We start from the raw sequence: 26,498 nt of genomic DNA, 5'->3' as shown, positions 1-26,498 counted from the left end.
AGCAGAGCAAACCTGTTTGGCCACACCCTTCCCAGCCTTTTAACTTATGTCCAGCTCAACTGTGGCTTTTGCCAGTGGTCTGACCTCTGGCACAGAGGCCTGGCAGGGCTTTGCCAGTCGAGGCTGATCCTTCCCTCAAGGGCATGATGAGGATTCTGAGAGACGGCAGAAGGACCAGCAAGCTGGGTGAGATCGGGCTTGCAGAGACTGGGTTCCCATGTCCATAGCAGGCACGGGATCGTACCCATGTTACAGTGAGGGTAGGTCTCTGATGGCCACCAGCAGCCTGTGCAGGGCCTGGCTCCACTGCCCAGACTAAATCTGAGATGTTCTGGGGCTGCAGCCACAGGACAGGATGGGCAGGAAAGCCAGAGATTGAGCCAGTGACCTGGGAGGGGCCTTGGCTGCACAGGGCAGGGTGGGTCAGGGTTGGGCAGGGTGGGGCCCCAGCCCACCTGCTGCTGTCCTGCCACCGGCTCTGCCTGAATGGGTGCCCGCAATGAATCCGTTGGTGTGAGTGAGGGGCGCAACCCTGAGGCAGCTTCTGTCCCTACCTCTGCACTCCAGACTCGGGGGAGGGCTGGAGGGAGGGAGCCTCACCTGCACACATACAGCTCCTCAGGCGGCTGAGTGTTGGGCGTCATGATCCAGGGGGCCATGCGGAAGCCCACAGTGTCTGTGAAGAGGCTCACCTCGGGCAGAGTCTGAGGGGAAAATGAGGACTTGGTGGGCCCTGCAGGGACCCCTAGCCTGCCTCAAGCCCCCCAGCCCCCAGCCTGCCCAGCCCTGGAGCCTCCAAACTGGGCCCCCAAACCCCTCAGCCTCCATGCCCACCCCCAAGTGCTGTACACACCCCCGGGTCCACCAGGCTGACACTGAGGGAAACCAGCCCCAGGAAATCGGCATCGGGGAAGGTCAGCCCCTCCACATAGAACTTGATCTCCTGCTCCCCCGGCTGCCGCTCAACTTCGTAGGACAGACGCCGGGGCCCCAGCACCTGCTTGTAGTCGGAGAGAGAATTTCCACCTAGGAAGAACAAGAGTCAGGGGCTAGCGAGGAGACAGGGGTGAGGGGCTGCAAGCCCAGGAATCCAGGACAGAGCCCCCTTTGTGGTTAGAGCAGCTTGGGTTCCTCTCTGGCTCTGCCACGTGCAAGCTGCGTGGCCTTGGCTCAATGACTCAACCTCTCTGAGCCTGAGTTTCTTTTTTTTTTTTTTTTTTGAGACGGAGTCTCACTCTGTCTCCCAGGCTGGAGTGCAGTTGCGCAATCTCGGCTCACTGCAAGCTCCGCCTCCCGGGTTCACGCCATTCTCCTGCCTCAGCCTCTCCGAGTAGCTGGGACTACAGGCGCCCGCCACCACGCCCGGCTAATTTTTTTTTTTTAATTTTTAGTAGAGACGGGGTTTCACCGTGGTCTCGATCTCCTGACCTCGTGATCCGCCCACCTCGGCCTCCCAAAGTGCTGGGATTCCAAGCGTGAGCCACCGCGCCCGGCCGAGCCTCAGTTTCTTATCTGTAAAATGGCTAACGTTTTCTCAAGAGGCCAACATAAACTTTAAACTAAATAAAGAGATAGAAGCGGCCGGGCGTGGTGGCTCACGTTTGTAATCCCAGCACTTTGGGAGGCCAAGGTGGGCGGATCACGAGGTCAGGAGATCGAGACCACGGTGAAACCCCGTCTCTACTAAAAATACAAAACAATTTTCCGGGCGCGGTGGCGGGCGCCTGTAGTCCCAGCTACTCAGAGAGGCTGAGGCAGGAGAATGGCGTGAACCCGGGAGGCGGAGCTTGCAGTGAGCCGAGATTGCGCCACTGCACTCCAGCCTGGGCGACAGAGTGAGACTCGTCTCAAAAAAAAAAAAAAAAAAAAAAGAGAGATAGAAGCACCTGGCACAAAAGGTGAAAACTACCTACGGATAAATAGATACGCAAAATGTAATATATTCATAAGATGGAATATTATTAATTCATAAAAAGTAATGACCAGACAGGTATGGTGGCTCATGTCTATAATCCCAGCACTTTGGGAGGCCAAGGCAGGAGGATCGCTTGAGACCAGCCTGGGCAACATAGCGAGACCCCATCTCTACAAAAAATTTTTTAAAATAGCCAAGCATGGTGGCACATGTCTGTAGTCCCAGCTACTCGGGAGGCTGAGGTGGGAGTATCGCTTGAGCCTGGGAGTTTAAGGCCGCAGTGAGCTGTGATAGCATCACTACACGCCAGCCTGGACAACGGAGTGAGACCCTATCTCTAAAACATAAGAAAAGTAATGAAGCACTGATTCATGCTACACCACGGATGAATCTTGAGGACATTATGCTAACTAAAAGAAGCCTATTGTATGGTTCCATTTATATGAAATATCCAGATAGGGAATTTCAGAGATACAGAAAGCACATCAGTGGCTGCACACGGCAAGAGAGGCTGTCCATTCACTTGTTGAGACTTTGCTTACGCCCTGGTGTCACACTAAGTGCTTTCAAGCTGAGTCCTCTGCCTAAACATCCACCACTGGTGCATGGGAGAGACCATTCTGGCTCCTGCCAGGCTCATTTAGCTGGAACAACAAGTTCTGGGTCAGTTTGAACAGAGAAGGGTGAAGGGGAATCAGGAAGGGGTAGAAGCCTGTTGCTGTTTGTAAAGACAAGAGCAGTCCGGGGTTAAGGAGTGGTTTCTTTCTTTCTTTCTTTCTTTCTTTCTTTCTTTCTTTCTTTCTTTCTTTCTTTTCTTTCTTTCTCTTTCTTTCTTTCTTTCTTTTTCTTTTTCTTTCTTTCTCTCTCTCTCTCTCTTTCTTTCTTTTCTTTCTTTCTTGAGACAGGGTCTCACTCTGTCTCCCAGGCTGGAGTGCAGTGGCATGATCTTGGTTCACTGCAACCTCTGCCTCCTGGGTTTGAGTGATTCTCTTGCCTCAGCCTCCCAAGTAGCTGGGACTATAGGCACCTGCCACCACGCCCGGCTAATTTTTTTGTATTTTTTAGTAGAAACAGGTTTTCACCTTCTTAGCCAGGATGTTCTCGCTCTCCTGACCTTGTGATCCGCCTTCCTCGGCCTCTCAAAGTGCTGGGATTACAGGTGTGAGCCACCATGCCCGGCCTAATTTTTTTATTTTTAATAGAGACAGGGTTTCACTGTGTTGGCCAGGCTGCTCTCGAACTCCTGACCTCAGGTAATCCGCCTCCCAGAGTACTGGGATTACAGATGTGAGTCATTGCGCCCAGCCTTGGCCATATTTTTTAAAACCACAGGCTGATTAATAAAAACTCTGGTGAGAAAGTCGGGTTCTGGGGCCAGGGGCAGGGCCCGGGCCTCAGCCTCGCTGGTTCTCACACCCTCCTTGCCTGGACAGTGCTTGGCATGCGGTTCAGTCCACACTGATTGACCGTAGGAGGGAAAGGGGGTGGGGCAATGGTAAAAGGAGGAGCTTTGTTGCGCCCAAGACACCTGGGTTGGAATGCCTGCTCCACCCCAGATGGTTGTGCCACAGTGAATTCCTGCATCTGAGCCCTAGTTTTCCTCTCCATAAAATGGAACTCGTTGTTGTTGAACCTCCTCCTTGAGGACTATATTTGGTACTGATGGAGTGGTTGTTTGTAAGCTGTAATGAGAGTCACAAAAGGTGATGGAAAAAAAGAGAGAGAGATTGGGGAGGAGAAGATAGGCATGGATGGAGTCGGGGGGACGAGGCCCCGTCAGGCCACTCACCCCGGGCACAGAAGACCCTCACTCTTTTGGAATCAGAAAAGGGCACGTTCAAGACAAGCTTGTGGCTGTCGAAGAGCTTGTCGGGGCCATTGCAGCTCAGCACCACTGGGGACATGTCCTGCAGGTCTGGAGAGAGTGGCCCCCTTGAGATCGCCCTTTCTCCACCCCACCAACAGGATCCCCTCCCATCCCCCTTCCCCACTCCCCGGACAACACCTTGTGTCACTCACCAGCCAGCGACATCAGCCAGCTGTGGGTGAGGTCAGGCTCCGTGGACCTGTGATTGTCCCGGTCACAGTTCGCCAGCAAGATAGCCCCATAGCCCTCAGGGCCCCAGCGCCAGGTTTTCTGTGGCAAAATAAGATGCCTTGGCATCAGTGGGACCCAGGAGGCTCCAGGAAGGGGTTCTAGACATGGCCAGGGCAGGCTGCTTTGTTAGATTGTAGATTTTCATATTTTTGGTTTGTTTAAAGATTTTAAAAAGGATTATTTGGGAAATGGAGTTCCAGATAAGGCTCTAGACTCACCTCATCCTTGTGCAGTGAACAACCTGCACAACCATACACAATGGCTCTACCCAGCCATCACACTGGAGAAGCAAAGGTGGTGTTACCACACCCAGAAATGGCCCTCAAAAGCTGGCTAAGCTTTAGCTCTGCCTGTGGGGCGGGGATGGGCAGAAGCTGCCTGCCATGACCTTGATGAGAGTCTGGATCTGGAGAATCTTTGGGAGACCCTCCCCATCCCAGCACTCTCCTGGGACCTGTCCCATAGATATCTCTGGCATCCGCCTGCAGTCCTGCAGGCTCTGCAAGCTGAGGTCTGAGCCAAGGCGGGAAAGATGGCTGGAGCTCTCCCTGCCTCTGTGGTTGCTGCTCTCCCCAACACGCCTCCCCACCAGACCCACAAGGCAGGGCTCACTCTCCCCATTTCACAGAAAGGGGCGGGGAGGTTCTGGGAGGTGAGTCCTAAGCCACATAGCTGGCCTTCAAACCCAGGTTCTTGGGATTGCACAGGGCTGCTGTTAGCCTTTATGGCACTCTTGCCCACCCTCTGGGTAGATGCCACTCTGCAGCAGGGCCCCAGACATGATTTGTATCATAGTTGCCACCATGCCCAAGCACTCTTGTGCAGTGAACAACCTGCACAGCCATCCATGGCAGCCCTGCCCACCTTGTCCTCAAAGCCTTGTGATCCAGGCTGCCTCTCTGGAGTCTTTCCCTTCAAATTGTACCTTCTACCCCTCCCAGGACAGCTTCCAGATACTTCCTGTGGGGTGATGCCCTGAGCCCACTCTGCCCTCCTCCTTACTCTTCAGGCTTTACCTGGGGCTGACCACCATAGCCTCCTCTACCCGAAGGCTTGTCTTCTCCTTGCCTTCCATCACTCAACAACCTTTTAGGAAGCACTCCCACATGTGTAGGGGTCCAAATATAGCCCTCAAAATAAAAAAGGCAGCAACAAAAGAACCAATCCCAATTTCAAAGTGGCACAAGAGAGACCCAGAGAGGGTAAGCTGTTTTCCAGCAGTCACACAGCACATCGGTTACAGGGTGTAGGTTAATGTCCACACAGCATGTCGGTTACAGGGTGTAGGTTAATGGCCACTCATGCCAATTTTGCTGTCCCAGATGGCTTCCCTACATGGTTGGATACTACAGACCTTGGGGATCCATCATTCTTCTGGAGGGAGGGCACAACCCACCCGGGACCATCCCAAGTTTGCCTTTCAACCCCGCAGTCTTGGGGTGCCCGGGAGGGTCTCACCTTGTCCCCTTGGCTTCTCTTCACCTTGCCTGTGCGGTCTGTGTCGACCTCAAGGGAAATATCTGAAAAGAGATGGAGAGGGGCTGCCAGGGGCTCATCCAGCCCCATCTTCACACCCCTAAAGTCCAGGTTGGACAAACTTTGACCCCTCCCCAAGCCCGTGAGGACCGGGATGCCCTGCCTGGGGGTCAGACCCCACACTTGGGAGACGCCTGTGGCTTGCCGTGTGGTTCTGGGAGTTGGAGGGACCCAAGCCTTTGGCTCTTGAATCACTTGCCTGTGCATGTCCACCTGCTAGCTCTTGGTGGCTTTGGGGTTCTAGATCATATGCTGGTGACCCCAAACTCTGGGAACTAGGGACAGGGCCTGAGGTTGTAGGGGCTGGGTTCTGCCGTTCCATCGCCCCAGGCCCTGGCTGAAGGGGGCACGTTCCGTGCTGGGTCTTGGAGGTCTAATGAGGGTATACGTGGGACTCTGGATGAAGGAGGTTTATTGTGGGTCTAGCTGTTGTTCACTGGGCAGTGAAGTTTCTAGATCCTTGTGGTCCTAAGGACTGCTGGGTCTCAATCCCTGTGGTTCCACAGTGGACAGAAGGTCTCTGAGGAATCCAAGCCCCTCAGTGATGGAGGAAGATGGCCATGGGTCTTCCACTCCAAGGAATCCACTAAGACCCTCAAACAGTCAACCCGGAGGGGCGAAGGGCTAGATGGGCAGCCAGGGAGCTGCTACTTACCGACACCAGTGAGGTAAAGCACGCTGCGGCCCAGGGTTTGGTCTTCCTGCTCCCCAAAGTAGGAGACCCTCACCTGCAGAACACAGCCCTAAGCCTGCACGGCCATCACCTTCAGAGACGGCAGGGGCAGAGGTGATGGGGGACACATCCTCACAGCCCTACTTAGAGGCACAGGAGGCATGGAGACCCCCCCAGTGAAGTCCCAAAACTCAAGGGCTCCCGGCTGGGATTCAGAGCTACCTTCTCCAGCAAGTGGCTGTGGGAGCCCACCCTGGTTCCCAGAGCAGGTGTGAGGAGCAAGGGGGGTGGGGGCAGGGTGGAGGGATGGGAAAGGTGGGGCAGCTCCCAGCAGGAGCAGCTGGCAGATGAGGGAGGAGCAGCCGGCTCCATCGACTTAGGCAAGTCTCTTAGCTCCTCTAAGCCTCGGGTACTTCCTCAATAAAATGGGAATGAGAACCCCCACTCCATCACCACAGTCAGTGGTCCTGGAGCTTTTAGTGTGGTCCAGAATCCATGCCAAGCCCTCCAGCCGGGTCATCCCAGTGAGCCCCTGGGACGGCCCCAGTCGACAGGAGACTGTCCGGGCCCTGCCTGCAGTCCCAGCAGTCCCTCAGCTAGCAAGCAGAGGAGGTGGGGTCTGAGCCCATGGTGGGCTCCTGAGCCCCTCTCTCAACAGCTGCTTCATCCCTGCCTTTTCCCTGCTGGGGAGACAGGGCCGTGTCTAGGATTTGGTGGATCACTGTATGCCATGGGTGCCGGGGCTGGAGTGAGTGAGGAGGGACTCGTCTGAGCTTCAGGCAGGCGATGAGAGAGAAGTTTGGCTTAGGCATGGGAGATCCGTGCACACAAAGGTGTGGACGTGTGTGTGTGCACCTGCACGGGTTGTTGTTGTGCAGTCCTGCCCACATGAGAGCACTGGGGCATCTTGTTGGGTCCGTGTGCGGGCTGAATACAGGGATTAATGTGAAGTTGTCTGTGAATCTGAGGGGGTGACTAGGAGAGCTTGTGTTTTGTGGGAGTACTCATGTGTACATGTGTGATACTGGGGTGGTGGTGGAGGTTTGTGTGTTTTGGGCATCTGTGGCATTGTATCCGGATACATTTTGTGTATGTGCTGTGATAAGCTTTGTGAGGTTTGGTTAAGTGGGGAGTTTTGGAATGGGAATTCCCACAGTGGCGCTCTTACCTTGGATGGGGGTGGGGAGATCCAACCCTTTTCTATGAGAAAGTGGCCTCTTACCTTGAAGTCCTTTAATTCCTTACTGGCTGTGCCCACAGATACGACCATGTCTGCATCAGTGTCCAGCGGCCAACGGGCCTTGCCTATGGGCTCTGTCACATGTGTGCGGTTGTAGACCATGAAGACCTCCACCCCGGAGCTTCCAGAGACCTTGAAGCTGTTGGCACCCTTGGGCACATCACTGGCAGAGAAGGAGATGGGAAGAGACCCAGTGCTCAGGGGAGTGGCCACAGTGGGGTAGGGGGCCCTGGGGGCATGCCCAGGGCCTGTTCCAAAAGGCACCCCCCCTCAACAGCCCAGGCAGCCGGAGGCACCAGGGCAGTGGCCACCTGGCCCAGGCTGCACCAAGCTGGCCTGCCAAACCAGTGGCTATGAATCTCCCCCCAAGGAGTCCACCGAGTCCTCCTACTTTGGTGCTCCTCCTAATGGCTCCATCCAACCAAGGGCTCCGCTCCCTCCCTCAAGCCTCTTCCAGGGGCCCCTCTGGCCTCCTAAAATGTCACCTTCTCAGCAAGCCCCTACCCCCACCCAATCACTCCATTTAATGCTGCACCTTGCCCATCCTTCCCCCTGACTGATCCCCCATCTCCCTTCCCCCGCTCTGATTCTTTTTTTTTTTTTTGAGACAGAGTCTCGCTCTGTCGCCCAGGTTGGAGTGCAGTGGTGCGATCTCTGCTCACTGCAACATCGGCCTCCCAGGTTCAAGTGATTCTCCCACCTCAATGCCAGTCAACTGTCCATCTCTCTTGCTAGAAGGTCAGCTCCATAAGGGCAGGAATTTTATCTGTTTTGTTCACAGCTGCATCCCCAGCACCTATAACAGTGTCTGGCACATGGTAGGTGTAGGTGCTCAATAAACACGTGTGAATGAATGGACGCATTCTCACCTTCTGCCACTCTGCAGGGGGATTCAAGCCCATCTGCACTTGAGTGGAGATCTAGAACTTGACTAATGCCAGCACCCCGTGCAACTTCTTTCCATCACCCAATACACCGCATTCACCTGATACACCAGAGCTCTGGGATCAAGAAATGGGTGTTGAGAAGCCTCCCATCTGCCTTGGCCCCAGCCTGGGGCACTCATCTGCTGGGCCCCCACCCTACTCCTCACACCACCAGCTGCTCCCAGCCACAGCTGGTTGGGGTCAGCCTTCCTGGCCCACAGCATCAGAGGGGGATGCACTGCAAACTCAGGCTACAGGGCACCCAGAGAAAAACCAACAGGGCCCTTGTGGGTGGCATCTCATTCTTCTTCATCCCCTGCATAAGTGTGAACTATGGCCTCTCTGTTCCAGGCACTGCACTAATCCCCAGAGTTCCAGGAGGCTGTTGGGCCTGTGGCGCTCACACTCTGGAGAGGAGGTTGAATGAGAGAACTACACATTGGTGCTTGTTCTTCCTTTGTATGTCAGGGCTCTCCAACATCATTCCCCACGGCAGAGCCATCAGCCACCAGGACACCACCCAAGGTCAAATCCACTGACAGACATCCACCCGACTACAAAGATGCTGCTGGAGGAATTTTGTCTGTTTTGCTCACAGCTGCACCCCCAACACCTATAACAGTGTCTGGCCCATAGTAGGTGCTCAATAAACACTTGTTAATGAATGGATGGATTCTCACTTTCTGCCACTCTGCAAAAGGGGTCCTTCTGCATATTCTCCCACCTTCATCCTTTCCTGGATCCCTAAAAAACCACCCAAATATTCAACCCTCTGGAGAAACCAGACCCCCTCCACAAGCTCTGCCATGATCACTTGGCCTCATCAAAAAACTCTCTCCATTAGTCAATGGAGAGAGTGACAATAGTCCTAATTCCAAGAGTCACGAGTCCTACTTGGTGCTCCCTAATGCTCATCACAACCCCCCAAAGCAAAGATTATAATCCCCATTTTACAGATGAGGCAGGAGTGTGCAGGGGCCCCAGAGCCCCCACAGGCGGCTGGCAAGACCCACCTCCCCCATCCCCCACTCCTGGCCTTACAATCACCACATTCCACAGCACTTTTGGGGGTCCTCCCATCTTACCTGCTCTTCCTCATCATTTACATCAGTTGCCATGGAAACCCCAAGTCTCCTGGACTCTCATCCTCTCATCTGACCCCCTTCCTCATCCTCCCCAACTCCTTTTCAATCCCAGCCACCATCATCTGCACGATATCCTCAGTCCCACCCGGACAGTTTCCTTGATCTTGTACTGTAAAGGAAGCCTGCCCTCAACAGCAGGCATGGCCTCCCCTCCAGCCATCTCCATGGTGACTGCTTCCTCCATACTCCCTCCAGCCCCTGGGCCTGGAGGTGGGCAAGGGTCCTTCATGCTCCTCAGTGTCCCTTCCAAATCATCGTCTTTCTTCACTCTGTAAACCCCCACTTTGCATTGACGTTTCCAGACTACAGGGACACCCCTGCACACCGTCGCTCTCTCCTCATCTCGACGGTGCCAGCTCCTGCCATATTCCTCAGCCGGCTGCCGTCACCAGTTTATACTTCAATGGCGATGTAGATGGTGTGCTGCACCCTAGTCCCTCAGCCCCTTGACCTCTCATCCAATGCTCCTGTCCTTCACCTGACCTCATCCCCTCCTTCCCCGGGCAGGTGCTATAGAATGTCATTACCAAAAAACTGCACCCACTACAAGCTCCACTGTTAGCAACCCACTCAGACACTGCTTCCCAATATTCCAGCTCACTCCTAACACACCAATGCAACCAAGCCTTCAGCCCACTGGGACACTTGACCTTTGAAGGCTGAGTCCTCTCTACTCGCCCCCCACTGCTGTCCCTCACCCCTCACGTTCCCTCTTCCCTTCCCCAGCATAGTCCCATAGATCCCATCGTCCCCCGCTGCGGCCACCCCCTTGCTCCACTCCCTAATCTTTTGCTCCTCCTTCCCTACCTTGAGCTGTCTGGCAGAGCTCCAGCTATACAGTCAGATCCAACTCTCCACCCTCTCTGCACCTGCACCATGCAGCTGACCATGGTTCACTTGGATTCATGACTGCTGACCTCAATGGATGCGTGACATGCCGGGTGCTCCTACAGCATTGCTCCAGGCTCTTTTCTCTTTCAGTGTCCTAGAGGACTATGTCCTATCTTCTCCTATCTCCAGAAGCCTCCCTGCTCCTCTCCCTCGTCACTCAGAGCCTTCAACCTCCTTCCTCCCACCACCTCATCTCCCAGCCCTCCTGCCTTTGAGTCCACTACCATGTGTGCCCTCCTGGGACAAGGGGTGAGCTGCCTGGGCTCTTGCTCAAGACCAGCCCTCCTGGGGACACATCCCCTACTCAAGGGCATCATCGGCCTTGCCCCTTCTCCCCTCCCTTGCACCCAGCACACAGACATGGTGAATATCACCCATCCCTAAACTCTTTCTCCTTTGACCCCCTCATTTCTTCTGCTCCCTTGACACCTCCAATTATTTCTTCTCTTTGCCTCTGCAACCTGCCTCTAATCAGCCTTTCCTCCCACCACACCAAGGAAACCCCACTGTTGCCAAACCCAGTGGGTCTTTTCTCTTCTTCCCCTCGCTGACCTGTCAGAGGCACTTGGCCCAGACGATCACCTGTCTTTGAAACACTTTCTTTTATAAATTTTACTGATGTAAATAGTGTGTGGCACATAATGTAAAAATAATAATATAATACATATTATTCTTTATTGTAAAATGTGTTGTAAAATCTATATAGTCCATTGCTTCCTCCAGATGTCCTCTCTTGCAACTGTAGCCAACCTGTGATTGCAATTTGACCATGATTTGACCAATGCAATTGCATCCCAATCTGCTCATTCTTTCCTCCATAAGTTTATTGTCACTAAATCTGATATGTGACGTAAACATTGGTTGATATTTTTGTTTGCGTTCACGAATAAGATGAAAGGGAAGCAATGAAGATGCATGTCACACTTCATTCATTCATCTAGGATGTGAGCAACTTATTTGCTGAATCAGATAATCCTGGAGGAATAGTTCATCAATTTTTGGTACTAACCACAATGTCATGGCTATAGATGCAATACACTTTTAAATTTAGTTGACATTGTTAACCTGTCTCCATCACTTCCCGAACTCTAGGCATTCAATAAAACCATGAATGAAGCCCTGATTTGTAGCCTTGACCAATGTCTGTGGTATAAATACTCCCACTCTGGCCAGTTGCAAGTTACCAGCCCAACATCATTGGACTCAGAGTTTCAAATATGCATAATAGCACCTCGCAACATCACTATTTCCACTATGTCTAGACAATGGTAGAATGCAGTAAAATAATTAAGCAGTGATGAGTTTTCAGTATTACTGCCTTTGTTTTTAACATAATTTGTTTAATTGTGTGTATAATTTAATTTTAAATAGTGGCTGTGTTTAACAAGGGGCTCATAACCTTCTTAAAAAATAAACAATCAGATCTCCTTGAGGAAGGACCCTGGTACATTGCCACAAACTTACACTGTTCAGCTTTCTCCCAGCCTTCCCCAAGAGGATGCACAACTTTTTACCAGGGTGACTGTCACTGGGGAAGAGGAAGTAATAGTGTGTTTCTAGTTCTCCTGCACACTGGCCCTGAACTGGTCTAGGAGACCCTAAACAACAGTGCCGCCCACCTGGGAGAGCAGGGGCTCATGGAGGCCAGGTGATCCATGGAGTTTCAGCTCAGGTTCATCTTACAGTGGGTCCAGGGAGCCCCTGAGCCCATCTGTGGTTCCGCCCCACCCCAACAAGTTCTGAAATGTGTAATTGGAATAGGCACCATCGGCAATGGGCAGAATCCCTACACTGGTACTTTTCAGAGTGTGGCTGGCCCCAGCGCACCTGGCTTAGGGCTTAGCCTCCCCTGTCCTCCTCTCCTCTTCTCCTCCCCTCCCTCCCCTCTCCTATCCTCCTTTCTTCTGTCTACACCCACTCCCTTGGTTTTCTCCACCTGCCACATCAATATGGTTAGAACTCCCAGACTACTTGTTTTTTTGAGTTTCTCCCTGGGTGTCTACCAGACATTTTATTTTATTTATTTTGTATTTTTTGAGACAAAGTCTTGCTCTGTCACCCAGGCTAGGGTGCAAAGGCATGATCTCAGCTCACTGCAACCTCTGTCTCCTGGGTTCAAGCAATTCTCCTGCCTCAGCCTCCCAAGTAGCTGGGATTAGAGGAGCTCACCACCACGCCAGCTAAGTTTTGTATTTTTAGTAGAGACGGGGTTTTGCCATGTTGGCCAGGCTGGTCTCGAACTTCTGACCTCAAGTGATCTGCCAACCTCGGCCTCCCAAAGTGCTGGGATTACAGGCATGAGCCAGTGCGCCCAGCCCTACCAGGCATTTTAAATTTCGCAGGTCCAAAGCCAAACTCCTGCTTCCCCATGCCCACTCCTTCCCCACTCCTTTCAAACCTGCTCCTGCCCAACCCACTGCAAGTCTGTCCATAGCAGCTCCACCTTCCAATTCAGCCTCACCTCCTCTTGTTCCCTCACTCACACAGCCAGCCCCTCAGCAAATCCCATCAGCTCCACCTTCTTAGCAACTGCAGACCCTGACTGCTGTCACCTCTGCCACAGCTCACACCCTGTCCAAGCCACCAGTTGCTTCCATGTGGATTTTTATCATAGGCCAGTGCCCTTCTTCCCCTCTCTCCCCACAGTCCAGCTTCAACACAGCAGCCAGAGGGACCTTTTAAAATAGAAGTCCCATTGCATCCCTCCTGCTCAGAGGCTGTCACCAGAGCCTGTGTGGCCTCCCAGGCTTTCCTGACCCATTGCTTTCCCTCCCCACGCCCTCTTGCTTGTTCCCTGCCCTTCCTCAAGCATGCCAGGGCTGCAGCTCTCTCTGTCCAGAATGTTCCTGTCACCGATCCCTGTGGTCCGCCCAGCCCCTCACTTCCTTCTCTCAGGGTAGCATATGAGACCCTTCTGATGTACCCTTCTTTCCTGTTGCAAATGGCATGACATGAATGACACCATGAGTCTGGTGCCCCAACCCCAGCTTCACTCCAGCCCATGGCACTGGCCACCTCCCAGCCACCTGACATAGCACGTATCTGCTCGTTGCAGTCTCTCCCTCTAAAATGCAGAGGTTTTTTTTTTCTGTTTTATGCTGTCTGCATCACTGCTGTCATCTCTGCATCCAGCTTAGTGCCTGGCATGAACCAGGGGCAAAATCAACGTGTTCTGGACAAGGACACAGCGACTCAGGATGGTGGGGTGGCTTTCTCAGGACTGCCCAGTGGGGAGGTGGCTGAGTCATGATTGAATCCAGTCGGCCTGGCCCATGAATTCCAAGAGCAAGTAGCCACAAGCCCAGGGCACCCAGCTGGCAGCAGAAGGGTTTCTAGCTCATGGGGGACCCCTGCTCCACCCTACTCAGGGACCACCGGTGCCAGACACAGCCCTTTCCAGGGAAGCTGGACTCTGCGGAGCCAATCCCCAGCTTTGGGCAAAAGTTGACATCTCCAAGTCACAGCCCCCTATTTGGAGTCTTGGTAGAAAATGATGATGATGATGATGATGATGATGATGATGATGATGATGATGAAAGAAGAGGGAAGAAATGACAGGTACAATTCCTCTGGGGCTATCAAGACCCTCCAAGCCCAGTCTAGCTTCCTGTAGTCTAGATCTGCTCCCTCCCCACCCCAAACTTGCTCAATAGCTCACACCTCTGTTCACTTCCCTCCGGGGTGCTGGGCTCCGGGTCTCAGCGTCTCACTCCCTTGTGAGTGACAGATGAGTAGGCAGTGCCTAGAGGGGTCGGGCCTTGGGGGAAAGGTGGCTTCCTGCAGGAGACACCTGCTTTGCAGGTCTGAGGTCCAGGGCCACTCCTGCAGGCATGGGGAGGGGCCTGTTCTAGTCTTAGCCCTACTGCCTTCAAGACTTGGCTCCCATCACCCCCATCCAGGTCAGCTTCAGTTACAGAAGAGCGGCAGTACCCCAGCAGGAGCTTTGAAGACCACCAGGAAGAGGCAGGAGGAGGGGTCTGCTTATTCACTCTGGCACCCAAGCAAGGCAGGTTATGGCGGGTGGGCCCTGCGCTGCCTTTGATTCTCATTCCCTTGGCATCCTACCCTCACCCCTGCCCCGGGGCTGGGAGATGGGGCTCACACTGCCTTTCCTTATCTCTCAGGTGCCCAGATCTGTGGGCCTGGTCATGGATGAAGGGCTGACCTTGGGAGGTGTGACAGGCAGGAGTGGGAGTTTGTGGGGAGCCGCAGGCCACCCTGCAGTGGGCTGTGCTGTGCCAGCTTTCCAGAGCTGCTCCTGGCTTCCTCCGAATCTAATAATCCTCTCCAAGATGCTTCTTTTTGGTGATGTCTCATGATGTGGCCCCCAGACCTAACCAACCCCCAGATATGCAGTACTGGCATGTCCCCAAGTGCAGAGTCAGGTGAGGTCACGGATTTGAAAGCACCCCTTCAAATAAAAAAGACCAAAATCATTACCACTACAGGAGTCACCCTGTCAGGTGTCCTGGTAATCACTGTTATATTTTCATGGTTTCCACTGTTATGCTGATGAGCCTGCCCCTCACCAGGCTGCTCCCCCATCTCTGCTGAGCCGAGTCACGGGGCAGGGGGCAGGGGGGTCTTTTGCATTCTTCAAGACCCACTTTAAATGCCACCTCTTCCATGGAGTGAAGTGTAGATTCTGTGTGGAGCATGGCCTCAAATTGGATCACTCAACTGCCTCGATTTTCCTCCACCGTAAAATGGACATAATCCCAAGGCTGTTGGAGGGATTGATTCCCTGAGATGATGACTTCTCATTGTTAGATGCTGTCACCATGGTTACGATTACTCTTCTCAGAATCCCCAGACAGCCCAACTCAACTCCAGCCAGAAACCTATGTGCTTCCTCTGTGCCCCCATGGCCCTGGTTCAGACCATCCTGGGGGCCACTTCACATCTCGTCTGCGCCACCCAGAGCAGCGTCCTCCTACTCACCCTGCAATGCCCACCAACCTCATGCCCACAGCAGGGCCAGTTGCGTCAGGTTCAATAGAGAGGCTATGAGCAGAATGGGGTGAATTCTTAGAGAACCTCACAAACGGAGATGCAGAGGGCGGGATGAGGAGTGTAAAACCAGCTACTCTCCACCCCTGCCCACCTCCTGTGGTAAGGTGCAGGTTCACCCACTGGTTATAGCATAAGGCAGCGTGTTCCATGGGTTCTAGTGGGGCAGGGAAAGAGCCTGCATTTTCAAGCACGTGCCATGTGCCAGGCACATGCTTAGCTTTTGCTATCCATGATCTCATCTCGACTTCACTCCAACTCCTGCTCCCCGACCAAGGTAGGTGTTACTTGTCACAGGGTAATGATGGCCAGTAATGCAGGAGTAAAAGAATTTACCAGGACAGTTGCACGTAAAGGAAAGCAGATTGATTATAGAAAGTAGGAAAACACATCGCCAGAGACACAACGGTCAGCCTTCAAGAAAGAAGCCTCTCTCTGAGGTGAAGCCAAATGCAAAGAAACAAACACTTGCCGGGGATTTTACAGGATGATGTTTACGCTGTCTGTCGAAGAGGGCTTTGTGCAGTACTGCTGATGCCAAGGCCGCGGGGAGCTCAGTTGCAGGGGTCTGGTGAAAGCTGGGCGCAGGAAGATCGTGGGTTATTTGCATCGGAGGGCTGTGTGTCCTGGATCATGAAGCAAGGCAGGCTCGGAGCTGACCAGCTTTCTTTTTGTACTTTTCCCTGCTCCTACCAGCCTGGCTCCTTTTCCCTAATGAGGACTCAGCATTACGTCCCCACTTCACAGATGAAGAAATCTCAGAGAAGTTAAGTAACTTTGCTCAGGTTGCACAGATGGCAAAGTGAGGAGCTGTCCTGGCTGGTATGAAGATGAGTGCGTGTGTGCCCTGAGCATGCCCTTGTCGGGGACTGGAAGAAGAAGACGATCGGGGATGTCAGAAGGAAACAAGAATGTGTTGAGAGTGTGCAATTCAAGCTCCTCTGCATGGCTCTTTGGCAGCAGGCCAAGGAGGCCTAGGGAGGGGGGCGGTACCAAGGCAGGAAAGCCACAGCCCCCTGGCCCCACCATGCACCCACATCTTACAGGGGCAAGGCCAGGGGGGTGGTGCCTGTGATCTTCTCATCCTTGTCTGCCCTAAAATGACAGAACAGACCAGGGAGCATCTTGCATAGGATAGGCCTTGGGTCAAAGGGGGGCCTCAGAGGTCATCCCGGCCAGCCCCCTGCCCACTCCCCAAGACAGACAGCTCACTACCTCACACCCCTCTCTGCTTTGACAGCTCAGGTAATTAGAAAGCTTTTCCTTTTGCGTGGCTGCAACTTGCTTCCCAGAAGCCTCGGCCCACTGGGGCTCCACAGGCCAAATCTTATGTCAACAGCTCAGAAATGTAGCACCTGGTCCCTAGGGAGAAGAGAAATACGGCAGTCACAGAGAAGCGCTTCGCTGCCAACTGTCCTATCCTGCAGTTTGGATATGGCCAGATCCTGGGGACAGAAACTGAGTGGGCGGGGGTGGGGGACAATGTGCTCTTGGGGGTCGTCTGGGGCACTGTGCTGGGTGAGTGGTGGGGGCAGGAGGGGGAGAATCAGGCAGAATCAGATGAAAAGGCTGAAAAGCAGCCACTGCTGGCTGAGCCTGTGGCTCCCCTGCACGCCTGGCCAGGATCTGGCCTGCCAGGTGCCCTACAGGTGCCAGCCTCTAGGTGTCCTGGAATGAAGCCACAAGAAATGCCATAGGGTCAGCCAGCAGGGCACAGCAAATCCCCTGGGGTGACCAACTGAGTGGGCGATTCTGCCTGGAGCCAGGGATCTGCCTGGAGGCTGATAGTCCCGGGGTACTGGCCGCCACCCCATGAGCTCCAGCGCTAAAGGCCAGCAGCTTCCCTGGGGCACACAGGGCTCCCATTAGTGCTGCCAGTGGCTCTGTCTCAACATACCTTCCTGAGTAGCTACTGTACATCAGGTCCCATGGTGGGCACCAGGAAAGCAGAGACAAATCATCCTTGGCTTTGCCCTTGTGGGGTCCACGTGGGGCAGGTCCATCAGAGTCTACAGCGGGTTTTTACTCCATTCTCTGATTCCATCCCCATGGCCCCTGCCTGCTAATAACGGAGTGATTATTCTTCTCCCCATTTTACAGAAAATGAGCTGAAATGCAGAGAGGTCACACAGAGGGTGATGGGGCACAGCTGTGCTTGGCCTCTGCCTGGGTCTGACTCCAAAGCTCATCTGCTGCCCTGCCTTCACTTCACCCCTCACTTACCCAGCAACATAGAAGAGTCCCAGAGCCTGGGCAGTCACAGGGTTGGGCTCACAGAATTTAGAACCAGGTGGACCTGGGTCCAAATCCCAGCTCTGGCATTTGTGGGCTGTGTGACTTCAGAAAAGTCTCTCAACCTCTCTGTGTCTCCGTGTGTCTGCAAATGGGGATTATAGTAGTTCCCATCTCATAGGCTTGTTGTGAGGTTTAACTGAGATAATGCCATGAGCACTTAAAACAGGGCTGCTGGCTGGGTGCGGTGGCTCATGCCTGTAATCCCAGCACTTTGGGAGGCTGAGGTCAGGAGTTCAAGACCAGCCTGGCCAACATAGTGAAACCCCATCTCTACCAAAAATACAAAAAATTAGCTGGGCATGGTGGAGGCAGAGGAATCGCTTTAACCTGGGAGGCGGAGGTTGCAGTGAGCCGAGATCGTGCCACTGCACTCCAGCCTGGGCGACAGAGCAAGACTCCATCTCAAAAAAAAAACAAAAACAAAAAACCAGGGCTGCCATCATGATCATTACTGTCACAGAGGGCATCTGAAAGGCATGGAGGAGTGGGCAGACCTGGGCAAAAGAGGACACAGGGCCCTGTGGTTAAGAGGACCCTGGCACCTCCCTTCACTCTCCTCCCTGACCAAGAAAATGGGTCAGGTGTGCAATTGTTGAAACCCACATCCTGAAATTTGTTTAACTCCCCAATTAGGATGGAAGCTCCTCACATGTGGCCATGGGCCGTATCATCACCGAGTGCCAGAGCCCAGCACAGGGCAGGTGCCCAGGAGCAGACTGCCCCGGGGAAAAGACCACGGGAGCTTCCTTGAAATGGGAGGTGTGGGTGCCAGACAGCAGGAGGCGGCAGCTCCAATCCCCAGTCCCCTGGCTTGCAACCCTGGCTTTAGCTTTCCCCTGCATCCTCTCCCCGGGGCTGGCTGGGGCTGCTGGAGGTTGAGAGAGGGCAATGCCTGATGTCCCAGACCCCTCAGCAGGCTCAGGCATTTTCTCAGGAATCTAGAATCACACATGATGTGGCTGTGTCCTGTCTTCTCCCTCATTCACAGAAATCACGCTAGTGGGTGCCTTCTGCCCTGTCATTGCTTGGGGAGGGGCACACCCAGAGAGCCCAGGCTGAGGGCGCAGGCTGAACCAGCCTTCTCCCAAGTGGAGCTCTGCCCAGCCAGGAATGGAGGCTGGAGAAGAGGGACAGCTTTCACTCACTGGTCTTCCCAGAAGAGATAAATGGGGCTGGGGACCAGAATGTCCCTGAGAGATAGGGCCCTGAATTTAGAGTCCAAGTCGTGAGTCACCGCTCCTCTCTCCAAAGCATGTCCGCATTCTATGGATTGTGGAATTCCTCAATGTAAAATGGAAAACAGTAGGCCTGGCACGGTGGCTCAGGCCTGTAATCCCAGCTACTTGGGAGGCTAAGGCAGAGGATCACTTGAGCCCAGGAGTTTGAGGTTGCAGTGAGCCATGGTCACACCACTGCACCCTAGCCTGGGTGACAGAACGAGACCTTGTCTCAAAATAAATAAATAAATAAATAAAATAAAATAAAATAAAAACTTAGGCCGGGTGAGATGGCTCACGCCTGTAATCCCAACACTTTGGGAGGCCGAGGTGGGCAGATCACCTGAGGTCAGGAGTTCGAGACCAGCCTGGACAACGTGGCAAAACCTCGTCTCCATTAAAAATATGGGGTGGTGCATAACTGTAGTCCCAGCTACCCCGGGGCTGAGGAGTGCAGGAGAATCACTTGAACCTGGGAGGTGGAGGTTGTAGTGAGCCGAGATCATGTCACTGCACTCCAGCCTGGGCAACAGAGCAAGACTCCATCTCAAAAATAAAAATAAAAATGAAATAAAATGGAAAAAATAAAGGTGCCAGCTTCGCAGGTACAAACAAGAAGGGATGTCACTCCGAAGAAAACAGGCTCAGAGACACTAAGTGACTGGCCCAAGGTCACACAGCCTGCAAAGACCAGCTGGAGGTAAAAGGGATGCGAGTTGAGAAGGGAAGAGGAGAAAGCTCGGCGTGAGGAGACATTCCAAGACTAGGATCCAGGAAATGCCAGGAAGGGGTAAGGAGGTGGAAAGGGGAGGGCCTGGGGGGGCCAGAGGGATGGGGAGAGATTCCCAGCCAGCCCCAAAATGGCAAGTGGCAGCTAGGACCCAGGGGAGCAGGGAGTTCCACAGAATTAAGGGGTGGCTGACCTCTGAGGCCCTTCCTGATGTCAATATTTTATGTTTCAATAATGCCACCCTCCACCATTCTGAGTCCAGTTTCTACAACCCCCGGGCCTATCAGGGCCCCGTGGAACTTGCGGAGGACCCCAGCTTCATATTTTCCAGGGACCCTGAAACTTGAACTTTTAATGTCTCTTCTGGTGAATAGTGTTCTTCCTGCTGCAGTGACACAGTGACAGGATGGAGCAGAGAATGTGTCCAGCCAGGGGCCGGCAGCCTGTCGGTGGCTGGAAATTAGTGTCGGCGTCAATCCTATAATTTTCCCCTGAGGAGCACAATTATGCCTCATTGTTCTTCGGTGCAAGTTAAAAGCATTAATTTACTCGATGTACACATTACATGTACCACAAGTTTTCGAACTCTGTTTTGGCATTTTCATTTTCTGAAATACAAGGAATTCCAGAAAATGCATCTGAGAGGCCTGCAGTGTCCCTTCTCCCTATGCCCCTCCAATTCTACCGCTCTCTGATCCCGACTCAGTCTTGCATTGCTGCTTTTGCAGGGGTGGGGAAGGCTTGGGGGAAAGTGCAGGAGAATTTCCCTGTCTCCTTACAAGGCCAGCCTTCTGCATCCCAAAGAATAAAGGTTCTTTATGGTCTCCAGCCTGGGGCTCTGGTTCTGGCCTCTGGGCAGTCAAGGAGGGCCACGCAGGACCGCAGATGGATTCCTCACACTTCCCACCCCTGTCTTTAGTGGCATGAGCCACCTGAACTCCTTAGGCAAGGACAAGGACAGCCAGGGCAGTCTGGCCAGATCCAGGGAGTCAGGGTGGTAAGCTAGCCCACTGGAGTGTAGGCCATCAGGATGGTGAGCTAGCCCTCTGGGGTGGGGGGTGGACAGGGTGGTGAGCTAGCCCACTGGGGTCGGGGGTGGACAGGGTGGTGAGCTAACCCTCTGGGGTCGGGGGTGGACAGGGTGGTGGGCTAGCCCACTGGGGTGTGGGGTTGGGACCTGCAGCACATGCTGAGTCGAGGATTCCTAAGGGTTTCCTAGGCTGAGACACCCTGGGGCACACAATTACCCCAAACACAAATGTTTCTCCAAATAACCAGTTCACACAGCCCCTGGGGGAATGAATCACTTCCTGCCATGTCATCCCTACACACCCATCTCCTGGAGGGCTCAGACTCCCAGCAGCTCAGGTGACTGGCAACACCTCCTCTTCTGAGGGCTTCACCCCTCCCACCAGTAAGGCCAACTAGAAACCCCTTACTTGGCCTTAGCTAGAGCCAGGCACTGGGTGAAGGGGTTGGGGAGGCCCCAAGTTCATCACTTGTCATCAAGTGTAACCCCTTCCTCCTGCTGCCAACCCAGCTGCTGAAGTGAGCTTCAGGCTCCTCTTAAAAACCTTCCCAGGTTGACAATTCCATGCCCCTCTTTCCCTGCCCAGCGCAGACCTGGCCAGCAGGAAGCTCTTCCTTATGCTGCAGAATAAACTTCTGTGTCCTAGTTTGGAGGCTCTCAGTAGCTATGACCATAGTCACCACCAACACCCAGGTGAAGGTTCCTGAAGGGCTCTTGGGTGGAGGTGCCCCGTGTGCTCACTCAGGATCCCAGAGCAACCTCTGCCTCCCAGAGCCAACCGGAGCACAACAGCTATGAATAGCCCAGGCAACTTCCCGTTGCCCCTCCGCTGGGCCAGGGCCTGCATTTGAGGACACTAAGGAGCTTTACAGACACCATATGCTCCCAGCACTTGCAGTCTGAGCTGTCCTTGTCTCCTCCCATCATCTCAGGTGTGAGGGAAAGGACAGATGCGGGAGAAAAGGGGACTCACAGAGCTACCAGAGCTGTGTGCACTGCCAGGGCACCCATGGTGCAACGGGCCTTATACATGCATGGCCTCATTTATCTTCCCCTGAACCCATTATAACTGGTGTTATATTGTTTCTTCATTTTCAGATGTGGAAACTGAGGCTTGGAAGTGCAGCTCCAGCCACGCCTGGAGCCAGCCTGAGAATGGAGTGTGTTCAACTCCAGGATCTGGGTACTTACTTCACCTCCACAGTGAACTGCAGAGTGGACTCGGCTCATCTCACGGGGGCTTAGATGAGGAAACGAAACCCAGAGAGGACAAGTGACTTGGCCCACATCCAGCAGGAAGTCAGTGGCAGAGCTAAGACCAGGTCTCCTGGCTCCCCATGAAATGGTTCTGGCCTTAGCAGCACGGTGTAGAGCCAGAGGTTCTGAAATCACCTTCTAGAAACAGCCATGCCCTCAGATGAGAGCAGAAGCCTGAAATAAGAAGAAAGGGGCCTGCAAGGGACACTTTTCCTACTCTTGGTGTGAAAATAGATTCCCAGATACAATGTGGGATGCCTAGATTTCAGCTTTAGCGGCCAGGCACGATGGCTCATGCCTGTAATCCCAGCACTTTGGGAGGCCTAGGTGGGTTGATCACTTGAGGTCAGGAGTTTGAGACCAGCCTGGCCAACATGGCAAAACCTTGTCTCTACTAAAAATACAAAATTAGCCGGGTGTGATGGGGGGTGCCTGTTATCCCAGCTACTCAGGAGGCTGAGGCAGAGAATTGAACCTGTGAGGCTGAGGTTGCAGTGAGCAAAGATCTCGCCACTGCACTCCAGCCTGGGCGACAGAGCAAGACTCCATGTCAAAAAAAAAGATTTCAGCTTCAGCTAAACAGCAGATTAATTTAGGAGAACTATCTCCCATGCGATATACTAAAAAAGCTTTTTGTTATTTATCTGAAACTCAAACTTAACTAGGCATCTTGTATTTTTATTTGCTAAATCTGGCAAGCCTATGTTAACAGGGCAGGAGACAATGGGGTCTCTGCTGGCCACCTAGACCCGAGAGAACCAGCCCCCACACCGGGGCTCCCAGCAGCAACTTTGAGTCAAGGTTTGGTTTCCATGGCTCCTGGTTCTCCTCCCCAGCCCTGCCACTGGGGTCACAGACCACTGCCCAGCAGAGGAGCAGGAAGGGCTTCTCAGGCAGAGGATCACCGGAGGCCAGGTGGGCAGCTGGGCCCTGGGCCCTGCATACATTAACCAGACCAGTAGGTACAGGGGCTGAGTCCCAAGAGGGAGATAGGAGCTCAGATCCCACCCACTAACAGACCCCCAGCACCCAGCTCCTCTTTGAGGGAGACTCCCACCATGAGCCCCCTATCTGCAAGGGGTTCAGCCCCACCTGGTCCAGCAGGGATGGAATCCACAGACAGCCTGTCAGAGTTGGAAATGGTGCCAGAGATCACCAAATCCAATTCCCTTAGTGGCCAGGTAGGGAAACTAAGGCTGAGTCCCCGAGTTCCCATCTGGGCACAGCCAGCACAGGAAAGATTTGGGTCAACAAGAGAAGCAAATGCTACTGCTGCCTCCTCAGATGTCATCATTGCCACTATCACTGCCATCCTTGCCATCATCACTGTTCATCACCATAATCACCGTCATCAACATCATCTCACAGCAAACGTAAGTCCCAGCCGTCTTGCTCCAGGTTCTCTCCTCATATTAATTCATCGAGTATTTCCTAACCACTCCCTCCTGATTGGAATCAATCTAGTTATCTCTGGCTGACCTCCAAGGGTCAAGCTACCACACACGTCCCTTCACCTCAGAGAGATGGGGGCTTGGCAAGAAATTAAGGGGGGCAGGGACCAGTTCTCTTCCCTGTCTTGAGCCATCTGATGTTCCACACAAGTTCTACCTAGATGTCAGAATGCAGGACCCAGACCCCAAAGCCTGACCCCAGGGCTCAGAGTTAGAAATCTAAGGCCGGACTCTTACCCAGGGGATTGAGGCCAATGTCCTGAGCCCAGTGCCCAGAAGCTGGGGCCCCAAGGAGGACCTGACAAGACCCCAGTTCCTTCCTCCCAGGCTCCACAGCCAACTCCACCTTCTCTGCTATCTCCTGCCAGCATCCTCTCCAATGAGCCTCACTTGTCTACCAGGCCCCATTGACCTACACTCTAACCCAGCTCTCTGCAGCCAGGAGAGCGCCTCCCAGCTCTTACCTGTGAATGTCCACATGTGCTGCAACTCCCACCACACACACGGCATGGGTAGGCATCTTCAGGGACAGCTGCACAGCTCTCTTTGGGGCCATCCTGTCCCCCGGCTCCCAGCCTCCTAGATCAGCTCTGGCTCCCCAGCTCCCGTCCTGGGCACTTCTTTGCCAGGAAGAAGTGTGAGTTCTGACGGGTTGGTGCCTCCTCCTCCCTTTTAATTTCACCCTGCGACCTGATTAGCCTGGCAAGCCTGGTCCCCACCTCCTGGCTCCACACCCTCTTCACTCAAGGCTGTCAATCCAGGAGGTCAGGGGAGGAGGTACCCGAGGCCTCTCTGGGAGATGGGGAAGGGGAGCTTCAACTGGGGGCCCCGGGTGAAGCAGGGCTCAGCTGCTGACAGGAGACCCTCCAGAGCTCCCCAGCAGCCCCTGCCCTCCCCTCCAAAGATTCCTGGTGCCTGAACCCCTATTACAATGATGTCAGTGTTTCTGAGGGCTGACTATGTGCGGGCTCTGCCTCTAACCACCTGTGATCCTTATCAAACCTTTTAACCTCTCTGTGACTCAGCTGCCTCATGTGTAAGTTGGCAGCAATAACAGTAGTACCTGTCCCATTGTGTTGATGTGGGAAAGACATGAGTCACGTGTAAGAAGATTAGCACAGCTCCTGGCACCTAGTGTTCACTAAAATGCTCACAACTATGACTTGTATCCTCATTTTGCAGGTAAGAGAATCATGGCCGCAGGTCTCACTGCTAGTAAGTGGTAGAGTTATAACTTCCACGCAGGTTCACCCGTCTCGCCACACAATACCACCCCCCAACAGGTGAGGGTAGGCCCTTGTGCCCAGACTCCACAGACAGCAGAAGCCACCCCAGGCGAGCATTCTTGGGGGGCCAGAGAGAAGGGAACTTGAAAAAGAGCTCAGAGCAATGACCTGGGAGCGTGGACTCATTTCTGAAAATCCCTCTTCTTTCAGCTCAGCACAGCAAGCTTCAGCCTGTTCTGAGGCTCTTTGTAGAACTTCATTTGCTAATTTGACAAATGAAATAATTTGTTAAGTGTTTGTTAATCATCTTTTATGTATTAGGCACTCATTTAGGTGATGAGGAAACAACTATGAACAAAAGAGACCATGATTCCTGCTCTGACGACATTTATATTCTGGGGGAGACAGACCATAGGTGAAGTTAAATGAGTAAAGTGTGTATGACATCAGATGGTGCGCTGAGGTTCTTCCCATTATCCAAGCGAGGGATGGCGTGGCTTGGTCCCAGGGTAACAGGAAAGGTGGTGGGAAGTGGTTGGATCCTGAATGTATTTGGAAGGTAGAGCCGATGAGGTTTGCTGATGAGTTGGATGTGGGTGTGAGAGAGAGTGGTCCAGGATCACTGGAGTATTTGGGACCTGAGCAACTAGAAGGATGGAGTTGTCATCAGAGAGATAGGGAAGGCTGCAGGAGGGCAAGCTGGGCAGGGAGCTTGGCCATTCTCTGTAGGACTTGTTCGACATGAGATGTCTATTAGAGCTTGGGGTAGAGGTGGTGAATTGCAGGTGACATGTTCCCTTCATATCGGGCATCGGGGGTGATGAGAAGAGCCATTTTCCCTGGAATCACAGGACACCCCTCCTCAGTAATGTGGTCCTCTTCTTCCAGGGGGCTCTTATACAGAGTGGAAAAAGGGGCACACAAACCAGAACTCTGGTGTCCACAGGGCTGGGGTAGGAGGGCAGCAAAGAGCAAGAAAGAGAGAGAGAGAGAGAGGAGAAACAGCCTTGCCTGAGGAGTTGTCAGTCTGATGGAAGATGTGGGGGACACAAAGTCCCTGCCTGCAGGAACCCCAGCCTGATTAGGGAGACAGGAAATGTTAAAATGGCATAAACATTTATTTGGTTACTTTTGATTTTGAAGATCTTTTTGAAACAATCTTTCTTATTGCAAATGTTATTGATCTGCAAAGTTCATTAGACCTAAAGGCACCAAGACAGAGTCTAATTTTACCCCATGGATACAGAACCCAGGCAAACAGGTGTTCAGGGATGGTTTTCCATCACCCAAACCCCAAACCCCAATTTACCAGGACCTCAGTCATTTTAACAGCATTTATTGACATAAACGTGTCCATTTCATATGCAATGGAATGCGGAGTGGAAAAAGCAGTTTCCTGCAGAGCACATGGGTGTGTTCCCATTAGAGAAGATTAAATGGATGGATGGATGGATGGATGGATGGATAGATGGATGGATGGATGGGTGGATAGAAGAATGATAGGAAAAAGGGATGCAAGAAGAAAGGCAGGCTGGCGCATAAAGAGCTGTCTAAAAAGATGATGATGATGATGGTGATTGATGATGACAATAATGATGATGCAAACACATATATGGCCCTCACCATGTGCCACTCTTTTAAGACCTCTCCACCTCTCCATGTATTCATTTACCTAATCCTCACAATACTGGGTGGCAGGTATCAATCAAGCCTGGAATGCCAAGTTCAAGCAGACCACATGGATGTGCAGGATGTGCCCTTGGCCAGTTGTGGGCAGGGCAAGGGCCCAGACAGGTCATGCTGTCTTAAAAGAATGTTCTTTGGGCTGGGCGCAGTAGCTCATGCCTGTAATCCCAGC

The 26,498-nt window shown here is 53.2% G+C and overlaps 1 protein-coding gene across 1 annotated transcript in view; it reads right to left on the bottom strand.

Annotated features, from left to right (window-relative positions):
- Nucleotides 1-24,056, bottom strand: part of PADI1 (peptidyl arginine deiminase 1) — a 40,202-nt gene extending 16,146 nt beyond the window's left edge. The window contains exons 1-8 of the mRNA XM_003279527.3: nt 23,879-24,056; nt 7,445-7,625; nt 6,205-6,277; nt 5,472-5,533; nt 3,935-4,052; nt 3,705-3,830; nt 854-1,026; nt 601-704 (exon numbers count right to left, since the gene is read on the bottom strand). Of these exons, the coding sequence (XP_003279575.1) occupies nt 601-704; nt 854-1,026; nt 3,705-3,830; nt 3,935-4,052; nt 5,472-5,533; nt 6,205-6,277; nt 7,445-7,625; nt 23,879-23,970 (929 nt within the window). The 5' untranslated portion in view covers nt 23,971-24,056. The remainder of the gene's footprint in view (nt 1-600; nt 705-853; nt 1,027-3,704; nt 3,831-3,934; nt 4,053-5,471; nt 5,534-6,204; nt 6,278-7,444; nt 7,626-23,878) is intronic.
- Nucleotides 24,057-26,498: the final 2,442 nt, after the last annotated feature.

Source organism: Nomascus leucogenys, chromosome 24, assembly GCF_006542625.1.
Source record: "Nomascus leucogenys isolate Asia chromosome 24, Asia_NLE_v1, whole genome shotgun sequence".
Classification (NCBI taxonomy): domain Eukaryota; kingdom Metazoa; phylum Chordata; class Mammalia; order Primates; family Hylobatidae; genus Nomascus; species Nomascus leucogenys.
Note: the sequence above shows the minus strand (reverse complement) of the source record. Positions and strands in the feature narration are given on the sequence as shown.